General features: G+C 42.6%; 1 protein-coding gene across 5 annotated transcripts in view; it reads right to left on the bottom strand.

Annotated features, from left to right (window-relative positions):
- The window catches only part of pcsk6 (proprotein convertase subtilisin/kexin type 6), a 105,007-nt gene extending 94,575 nt beyond the window's left edge, over nt 1-10,432 (bottom strand). The window contains exons 1-4 of one of the 5 annotated variants that reach the window (XM_042318815.1): nt 9,855-10,432; nt 6,561-6,665; nt 2,462-2,587; nt 801-944 (exon numbers count right to left, since the gene is read on the bottom strand). In XM_042318815.1, the coding sequence (XP_042174749.1) occupies nt 801-944; nt 2,462-2,587; nt 6,561-6,665; nt 9,855-10,091 (612 nt within the window). In that variant the 5' untranslated portion in view covers nt 10,092-10,432. The remainder of the gene's footprint in view (nt 1-800; nt 945-2,461; nt 2,588-6,560; nt 6,666-9,854) is intronic. The other 4 variants (XM_042318811.1, XM_042318813.1, XM_042318812.1 and 1 more) reach the window with 4 other exon arrangements.
- Nucleotides 10,433-10,892: the final 460 nt, after the last annotated feature.

Below are 10,892 nucleotides of genomic sequence, written 5' to 3'. Positions count from 1 at the left end.
GGGACAGAGAGACAGACAGAGAGACAGAGAGACAGACAGACAGACAGAGACAGAGGGACAGAGAGACAGAGACAGAGGGACAGAGAGACAGAGACAGAGGGACAGAGGGACAGAGGGACAGAGGGACAGATAGAAGGAGAAAACAAAGCATGTCTTGCTCACTAAAGGACATAAAACAGAAAAGGAAATATATTGCCATGGTTTTTCCGCATTTCAGTCATATCTCATCTCGCTATTAAAGAACCAGAGACAGATTGGAACCAACACCGGCCATAATTTAGAGACGTAATCCAATGTGTCAGGTACAGACATTAAATGTGTCCGACAAAGGTGGTGTGTTGTTATGGCCTCAACAAATACTAGCAGTGTGGGTGTCTTGTTTCTGTGGTCCTACCCTTTCTGTTCAAACTGTTCTGGCCGGGTATTTTCTTTTCACATTGTCCTTTCCAGCAACTACGGTGGTGGTGGTGGACGTTATGTTATTTTCTGTCTTATATTCTGTTCACATCTTTATTCATATCCATTAGGGATGGGCACTGATAGCAGTTGTAATTTTTCATTTGACAGCGACATCATTTTGGAATATATAAACACTTTACTTTACTGTAGACCTTTCAAAACATAAAAATCACTCACCATTCAGTTCCCACTGGGCAAAACACAACCCCAAACACAACCCAAACAAAATGCAAATGCATCCAATGAGTTTTCAGAGTCACAAGCTTGATGTAGTCATTGTGTGCTAGGAATATGTGAACCAAACATTTGACTATGTGAACAGACCCCAATAGTATACTTACATAGTTCTGTGCCAGGTCAGGGTGGTTCCTCTCGATGCCGTCGTCCAGGATGGTGACCACCACGTTCTTGCCTGTGTAGCCTCTCTGCCACGCTGCCAGAATGTTCATCTCTGACCGACAGCGATTGTTCTTGTCCGTACAGTGCTGAGGAAGAGGACCACAGAGGACACATACAATGTTAATAGGAAACAGAGGAGTGGTCAGACTGGGGTCCTATGTTAATCAGTACGTATATCTGTCATGTCAACCGATGTGTCACTGTCAACCTTAAAAATGGAAAATAAGTTATCTTTATTCAACAGCAGTGGCTTGGTTGTCCTTGAGTTTGTCATTTTTTTGTCTTTGCATCCCACTTCCTAATTTGAATGTGAGGACATTGACGAGCAATTTTTGTTCCCCTCAGATGAGTGAAACTGTCTGGCATGATACTAGGGTCGTGTTAAATAGGTACAAAAGGTTTCAAAACAGAATTCATCTGGGAGGTACTACCAGATATTGTCCAATAGGAACACGGATTTTCATTTTCTGTTGCAAAACGTTTTGATAAGGTGTGCCCTTCTGAACTCACCCAGCATTAGGGTGATGTGAGACAAACATGACCCTGAGTATAAATTCTCCATCCATTATCGTCTCTCTATATGTTATATCACCCAATCCCCTCCAACAGATCTGGGTTCACATAATGTGTTTTCTTTCAAATACTTTAACAGTGCTTGATTTAGCTTGTCTGGCACAATGGCACAATTCAACAAGTGTAAACTCTGCCCATCTGGCATTCCAGGCAGGCTTAATCTATCAAATGCTAAAAGTATTTGAGAGAACCAGGTCTGGATCCAAACCCAGTATCACAACCCAGCACTTCCCCTACATTTACCCAGCCCACATTTCTTAAAGAGCATTAGGATTCTGCCCCTTGACTCCTATTTTTAGTATGCATGTTAAACACTCGCCCCAACAGACTCTGGCATGAGATATAGGATAAAGAGATATACAATGTAAGCTCTGTGGGAGAGAAACCATTATAGGCCATCTGTCTGTTTAAAAATGTCTTCTCCCACGGAATGCCAAAGCGGAGGCCAATCCCCAGCATAGGCAACAGTTACATTCTTGCCATGTAGTGCACATTCAGGTAGTGAATCATTTTGCCCACATCCATTGCCTCTATAGCATCTAATCCATCCTAGCCCCAGATTTACCCTGAGCCCTGAGAAGTTTGGACACTTCTCCCGAGTAGACAACAGAACTGCAGGCTCTGGACAATTTCACACTTGAGTTCCGACCCAAAGCTCTTATCGTCAACCTGGTTTAATTACTAAAAGACGACCGGACCGTAGCTGCAGAGATGCATTAGCTCAAGGCAGTTTGTATTAGTGTGGTGACAAAAACATGTTCAGGGAATAGTGGTGCACCTTAAACAGGGGGATCGATGGTGTCAAGGGGAAGTGAGGGCACTCGTTTGGGTCCGTCCAAAATGGCACTCTATTCCCTAGATAATGCACTACTTTGGACCAGGGCCGAGTAAAGTTTTCCACTGTGTGCCCTAATGAATATGATCCTGATTTTCATTTCAGATAATGATTTATTCCTTGATTCAATTATTTCAAGTACTACTACATATATGACTCCAGTGAGGATAGATGGTAGATATGTAGTGTACTTACAATATACCACATGTTGGACCATTTGGGGTCGTTGAAGTGGACGAAGTTGGGGTCAGGGCTTCTGGTGTCGCTTTTGATGTATCTCTTTACTCTCTGCTTCACTAGCTGCTGTTGGACCCAGTCAACCTAAAAAGACATCACACACACACACACACACACACACACACACACACACACAGTAGAGAGACCATAGGGACACTGTGGCTTGCATGGATGGATATGGGTTTTACACACATTAACAAACAAACACGTTTGTCGATTTGCAAATTGGAATGAATGACTATGTATCTGTCCCAAATGGCACCCTGTTTGCTATGTAGAGCACTACTTTTAACCAAGGCGCATAGGGCTCCGGTCAAAGGTATTGCACTACATAGGGAACAGGGGGCATTTGGGAGCCATCCTATCTATTCTTAATCCATGTGATAAACACATTCAAATGTAAATTCACAAAGTACCTTGCATACGTACACACTCTGTTTACGTGCAGTGCGGTCCCAATTCAAAGACGTGTTTTAATTGCATGTGGTGTCTGCATGCTCCGATTCAGTGCATGCCTTCATAGCAGTCTCAAACCATTGCGTATTAGGAGTTAATTGTACACAATGGGCCCGTTTCCCAGACACAGATTAAGCCTGGCCATAGACTTAAAAGCATGCTCAATGGAGAATATCAAAGAAATAGCTTTAAAGTCCAGGACTAGGTTTAATCTGTATCTGGGAAACCTGTCCTATCTTATTAACTACTGTAGTAGGTATGACCAGTGGTTGTGGTGAGAGGCCCAGAAACCATATAGATGACGTGTTTAGATTTCTCTTCTTGATAAGTTATGTTGTGACAGTGGTTGGTGGTGAAATCACACAGGCTGGGGGGGGCAGCAAATCAGAGGCCCGACAGAGGTAAAATTGGTTTCTAGGCATCAGCCCCAACCTTTCATTTAAACACACAGGGCTTAGAGTGTGATATGATCAGGATGAGCTCTGTCGAGGAGCTCCAGACTTTGGGCTTTGGTTTTTATTACTCTTGAGATCCTGCCTGTCTGAGTGAGATAATCTCAGGGAGAAGGCCAGAGGAGAGGCTCCCCAAACAGCTGCACTTTTATTCTTAAAGCTGCCTGTAGGCTATAAGTGGAGGGTGGTAGGAGGCCTCCAGTAATACCTGATGGGCCTGATGTGATACAGGTGATGGGTACATGTATCTATGTATCTATCCAAGTGTATCTGTCTCGAGGTTCTGATAGGATTCTGATTGGATTGCCTTCTCTTGGTCCCTTTGTGTGTGTGTGTGTGTGTGTGTGTGTGTGTGTGTGTGTGTGTGCGTGCGTGCGTGCGTGCGTGCGTGCGTGCGTGCGTGCGTGCGTGTGTGTGTGTGTGTGTGTGTGTGTGTGCGTGCGAGCGTGTGTGTATGCTTGTGTCAGTCTCTCTGCTTATGTTTCATCCAGACAGAGTAAATGATGAGATCTGGGCATGCAGGGAGAGAGACACTTGAGTGGGAAAATGGTCTGTCAACTATCACTATGTCAGGTATGTTAAAGACCCAACTCTGTGTGCGGGCTGCGTCTGTAAAACAGCTGGGCTGAAGTGGTCGGAAGAACAGAGGTACAACACTTTCTGGTGACAAATGGGATTTTAACCCCTAACCATTACCGTATCCATAACACTAGTTCAACCCTTGCGCCAGTCTTAGAAGATGGACTCAAGATTTCCCACTTCCTGTTTGGATTTCTTCTCAGGTCTTTGCCTGCCATATGAGTGCCATACTCACAGACATCTTTCAAACAGTTTTAGAAACTTCAGAGTGTTTTCTATCCAATGCTAATAATAATATGCATATATTAGCAACTGGGACTGAGGAGCAGGCAGTTTACTCTGGGCACCTCTGAGCACCTTTCATCCAAGCGACTCAATACTGCCCCTGCAGCCATAAGAAGTTAAGGATTCCAACTTTAAAGGGAAATTCCACTTCAAATATGAAGTTGTGCTCTTTACCATGAAATATTTCATCTGTCTGCCACATTTCTAACCCAGAGACATGAGTCAAAATCTGTAGCAGAGCACAAGAGCTGATGATGTCACAGGCTTCCATGCCCCAGTAGGCTCCTGCTACAGAAGCAAATATCAACAGCTGTCTCAGAGAATCAACAACAGCCAAGCTAAGTGGAAAATCATGTACATTTGAGTTTCGAGGGAACTATCCCTAAGCTCATGTGCTTGCTCATCTTTTGTGACTAACGTTATACTGTTGTGACTATGTATTTGCCAGTGGATGCTGGTGGGAGTAGCTATAGGAGGACGACCTCATTGTAATGGCAAGAACGGAATAATTGGAACGGAGTCAAACATGTGGTTTCCTTATGTTTGATGTGTGTGATACCGTTGCATTGATTCCTCCTATAGCTCATCCCACCAGCCTCCTCTGGTACTTGCTCATCTGTTGCTCCCGGGTTGCTGTTGGTGATAACAGACCCTGGCCGTGACCCCACTCTCCGAAGGTGTTTCAGGGGGAGTTAGGATATGCAAAAAACACATTTCCAATTCACACATACATATTAATAGACTTGTACACGTGTGAAATAGGAGAAATATATTCACCCACCAAACTATTATTACTACCATTCATCCTTTCTAGCATTCACCTTAGAAGTGAATCATAACTGTTCACTCAGTAATGTATTGATGTCAAAGGGAGACTATGGGCTCTGCTTTAACAAACCTAACAGAATGGTAAATCTAAGAGCAGGCGGTAGCGCTATAGGTTCAGGCGTGTGTCCGAAATACTTTGGCAATTTTCACTACTACAATTATCCAGGGACTTGCTGGCTTTGGCTGGAAAGGGCTGGGTTTTGATGAATTAACAAGTTGTGGGTGTGTCAAGGCTTGGCCCCTCACTGGCCAATCAGAATGTGCTCCATGGCTAAACTTGTGGTTGCTTCAAGTTGTGTATTTAAGATATTTTATGAATTGCCTTGGAATCAACTCCAATGCCAATATTTGTCCGTTACAGTTAGTTAAATGGCTTACAGATACGAAATAGCAACATGTACACCTATCTATTCCATCTTTGCTAAATAGATTAACTTGAACCCATTTGCAGTCCACATTGTTCTAAGTAATTGCATGGCTTCAATAGAATTCACACTGATATAGGGACTAGGTCTACAGTAAATTGCATTATAGCTGAGCATGGACATGCAAAACATTGTCAATAAGCAAGATTAAATGTATTATTGATAAGGCCTAAAAAGAGAATGAAACAACAAAAGACACAACTTTTTTTAAATAGGCTATGTCACACTTACAGGGACCATATCTCTTCCCTTGGGCATATAATATTAAAACAACGCAGACTATGGAGGGTTTTACACACATGCAAAACGTGACCTGCATGGCTAAAATAATGTGGGCCTGCCTACAATGCAGACATAAAAATGTCAGCTCACTGTTTTACTCCTCTCAAACTTTACATTTTAATAAAGCTTTGGTGATTAAGATTTATTTCCAAGTGGTCTCGGGAGCCAAACCCTTTATCGACAGTCTTGACTACTTTGCGATTGATTTGGGCAGAAAAAAAGCCTTCATTGAGAGGAGGCTATGCTTGGTTTTAAAGCAAATTAAACAAAATGGTGGAAAAAACACGTTTTTTGTGTTTCTAAATAGGAAGTATTCAGACTCCAAAAGCACATCAGGCTCCTCTTGTTCCATGTTCATAAGGACAGTGTGCGTCACGGCTGGATAGGCTGTGTTTCTGCTGTCAATATTCATGTCATAACCATCTGTGTTACTGCTAAAACCAGCTTTAGGTTGGTCTTAAATATCCCTACCATCACTGCAAATTAGAACTTTGGATCATGTTTTTAAGGACACGCCTCAAATATTTCCAACCTCCCATCTGAGCACAAGTGTGCTGATGTTTGACCGGTAAATTGCCGAACCTGGTGTTAGGGCTGGAAAATGCAAATGCACCAGTTTTCACATGACAAAATTGCAAACTAAAATGCGTTTAACACTAGCGCCGCCTTAATACCAGCCGAAAATAGGCCACTATGTGAAAATTGTAGGTTAGGATTCCCCCCTGAGTAACTACCAAGCAGATGTCTCACCTTTGGGTCCATCTGGATGAAGGAGTGAGCGCCCCTAGTGGAGAAAGCTGCTCTGCGCACCACTCTGCTGTGGTGGAAATGGTAATGGTCCTCCAGACTCCCGATCTGGACAGCAACAACATGAAAACAAACAGTAGGGTTGTAGCGAGAAGAAGAAGAAGAAGAAGGAGAAGAAGCAAAAAATACACTACAATCTTTACAGTATACATAAAAATGATCACTGTGGGCAGCAGACAGGGTAATGCCAGCTTAAATCTGCATTCTACAGTAAAGTGAGATATAGAGTATGCAGTGAAGTGATCAAATATAACTGTATTGTATGTTACTGTCTGTATCTCAATGCAAATCGATATACAGTACATGATATTGGTTATCTAAGGATTACCTAAGACCAAACAACCTACATTGTTCTGAGAAAAAACATGTTTGCACCGGTATCCAACAATGTGAAGTTTGTGAACACATACAGATGTAGGATCTTAATGTGAGCCAGTTTACTATAGCGAAACTAATCCTGCAGCAACGGGACATGTTCATTATTATGTGGATTATAATTCATGGACATTTTTGTAGGGGGTTGATACAATTTTTGTAAGGGAAAGTCGAGTCTGAATTTTCAAAGTGGAAATTACAAACTTCAGAAGCCTTTTTAAACCTCAAATAAACACGTTTTTTTCTCCTGCAACATGGTGATCAACTTAAGATCCTACATTTGTACAGAAGGACTTTTTCTGCAAATGTTGCTTACTCAGAGGAAAATAACCATTTCAAATCCAAAGCACGTGAAGTAATAAATAGGATTTTTTTTTCTCTTGTGACTTTGCACCAAAAATGCGGGCAGAATTCCCAGAGCACATGTGCACTTCTGGCACTGAGGCGAGTTATTATCTGAACCAGGACTTCTTTAACACTCTCTCTCGCTCAACCTTTCGCTACCTCCCTTCATCTCTTTCCCTCTGTCTTGTTCTCACTCATTTGTCATTTCAGCCTCTTTCTCTCTCTGTCTCTTGCTCTGTCTCCCCCACTCATTTCAACTCTCTCTTTCCCTCTTTCTCTCTCTGTCTCTTGCTCTATGTCTCCCCCACTCATTTCAACTCTCTCTTTCCCTCTTTCTCTCTCTGTCTCTTGCTCTATATGTCTCCCCCACTCATTTCAACTCTCTCTTCCCCTCTTTCTCTCTCTGTCTCTTGCTCTATATGTCTCCCCCACTCATTTCAACTCTCTCTTCCCCTCTTTCTCTCTCTGTCTCTTGCTCTATATGTCTCCCCCACTCATTTCAACTCTCTCTTCCCCTCTTTCTCTCTCTGTCTCTTGCTCTATATGTCTCCCCACTCATTTCAAATCTCTCTTCCCTTTCTCTTTCTCTCTGTGTCTCTTGCTCTCTTATGTCTCCCCCACTCATTTCAAACTCTCTCTTCCCCTGTCTCTTGCTCTTTCTCTCTCTGTCTCTTGCTCTATATGTCTCCCCCCTCTTTCTCATTTCATTTCAACTCTCTCTTCCCCTCTTTCTCTCTCTGTCTCTTGCTCTATATGTCTCCCCACTCATTTCAACTCTCTCTTCCCCTCTTTCTCTCTCTGTCTCTTGCTCTATATGTCTCCCCCTGTCTCATTTCAACTCTCCACTCATTTCAAATCTCTTTCCCTCTTTCTCTCTGTCTCTTGCTCTATATGTCTCCCCACTCATTTCAAATCTCTCTTCCCCTCTTTCTCTCTCTGTCTCTTGCTCTATATGTCTCCCCACTCACTCATTTCAACTCTCTTTCCCCTCTTTCTCTCTCTGTCTCTTGCTCTATATGTCTCCCCACTCTTTCAACTCTCTCTTCCCTCTCTCTGTCTCTCTTGCTCTCTCCCCCTCTACTCATTTCAACTCATCTCTTTCCCCTCTTTCTCTCTCTGTCTCTTGCTCTATATGTCTCCCCCACTCATTTCAACTCTCTCTTCCCCTCTTTCTCTCTCTGTCTCTTGCTCTATATGTCTCCCCCACTCATTTCAACTCTCTCTTCCCCTCTTTCTCTCACTCTGCCGTTCTCACTCCATTTCTCCCCTCTTTCTCACCCTCTGCCTTTCTCTCTCCATCTCCATTCAAGTCTGTCAGTTCTTAGGAATTTGGAATGATTGCCTAGATAGCAAGCTGAGTGTACACAGACGCTGCAGATATAAAATGTCACAACATAAAAGGTCAAAGGTCCATTGAATAAACTTCAATTTCAGATGTCACACTTCTCTGAATCATGCAAACACTGTGTCAATCCTTATACCCTGAATAAATGTGTCATCTGTTAGGCTACAGTAGTTATGTGGGCCACGTCCGTACTCCTAAATGACTTGTTATCCTCAGATTCATGTCAATAATCTATAGAATATCTACTGCTTTCTCCCCCATCCACAAGCTTGTCATCTTCACAGTCTGCATGAATTCTGCAAGGGTATCTATCCCCTGTCAGTAAATTCAAATTAAGATCAGTTAGGAAGTTCCATAGGGGGTGAATCCCAATGGGAGACAAGACTAAAATGTCAAGACCACATGATCATTTATTGCAGTTTATAGCATGTGGTCAACTTCAATAAGAAGGCTGCAACAGAAGCCATGCTGTGGGACACTCCTCTTAAAAATAATCTGGATAATCACTGGCTTACCCCCTGGGGAGGATTGTAAAGGCCTATTATGGCTAAAACAAGAGCAGAACAAATCCACTATTATAATTAAGTAAACCCATTCCAATCATATATAACATCCTTAAAGTGAAAACGTCAATAGTGTACCAAGTTGGAATGTAAGTCCTTTTCGAATTTGGGAAACATTTTGAAAATGACCCAATATTACAAATTTGAGCACTTCCTTTTTTGGCACAGCGCCATTTCCAATGTTGATCATCGTGCACAAGCCTATTGTAGTCTACAACACGTTGTATAATTACAGCGTCATGTTTAGTCTCGTTGTATATGGACAGTGCAACGTGACCATTGCCCATAAGTGAACGGCCTGAAAAGAATGTACTTCAGTGGCGCTGGTGCGTTTGTGTTGCCAACTGAAAATCGTTCTGTAACTCCGAAAGCTGTACATTTGGCGCTGGAGTTCAGGTGCTTGCCAGACACGGATAATAATCACACACGTCACTTTTCTTTGATTCCTCTATGAATGTCTCTGCATTATGATCGACAAAATAGCCAGCCTACTGTATCGAAGTTCAGCAGCTGGACTCGACAAAACATTAGACTATTGATCCGCAAAGCAGAAAGAGGGAATCATAACAGGTCACGCTGCACAAAATAAAAACACGGTAATGGTCTTACCTGTCCATAATTATTATAACCATATTTAGCAGCAAGTTTATCCGCTTCTTCTTGTCCCCCTGCAATACGCACTGCCCAGTGATTTGTATAAACGTTCCGAGGGGCCAGCGACTGACATATTTCTAAAGTTGATAATATGAAAATAAAAAATATACACATTTTGGTGTCCGAAACTTGTCCTACAACTTCAGCTCTAGAATAAGGGATAAAACACATCTCTAAAAATATAACACGCATGGACGCTCAAATTAGTCAATCGTCAATCCAACTCCACCAGAAAAGGCATGCAGTTTGTCATAAATCCATCATGTCCGAGCGAAATTTACAGGCGGGTTGACTGATAAATAATTCCTTAAAAAGTTGAACATATGAACCTCAGGCGCCAACCCTTATCCCGCGCTAGCGCTCCTCTATATGTACGCACAGCCACCAATAGCGAATGTCATTCATGCCAAGCCTATAGCAGCGGGACGCACTGGTAAAGAGCCCGTCTGTGCGAACATCAAAGCCTCACTCATAGGGGATCGGTAGTAGCCCACGCCTCTCCAACCTGCGCTATAATAGCAGCACGTCGCTCTGAAGAGTCAATGCGCTACTGAACAATGGCATAATTCCTCTGCCTTTGGCTGCTGCAACAATATGATAATGAATTATTCAATAAACTACCCCAAAGTCCAATTATTTTAGAGAAATAAAGAAAATATTGATACACTTGTCATCTGACTGTTAAGTAGGCCCTGTCTCTTGAAAACAGTTATGTTGATAGAAGACATTGGAGAGTGAAGAATGAATAACGGTTGAATAATGCAACATCCTGTCTATTTGTCAAGACTGCTGCTTTGCCATAGGCATACTGTATGGAAGCATAAGATAGTAATTGCAATCAATCATTGCAATCACTCTGATTGTGTGTCTCTATACAGCATGACAAACACAAACACACACACACACACACACACACACACACACACACACACACACACACACACACACACACACACACACACACACACACACACACACACACACACACACACA

Source organism: Oncorhynchus tshawytscha, unplaced genomic scaffold (assembly GCF_018296145.1).
Source record: "Oncorhynchus tshawytscha isolate Ot180627B unplaced genomic scaffold, Otsh_v2.0 Un_contig_8142_pilon_pilon, whole genome shotgun sequence".
NCBI lineage: Eukaryota > Metazoa > Chordata > Actinopteri > Salmoniformes > Salmonidae > Oncorhynchus > Oncorhynchus tshawytscha.
The sequence above is the reverse complement of the archived record's forward strand: the minus strand, read 5'-3'. Positions and strand labels throughout refer to the sequence as shown.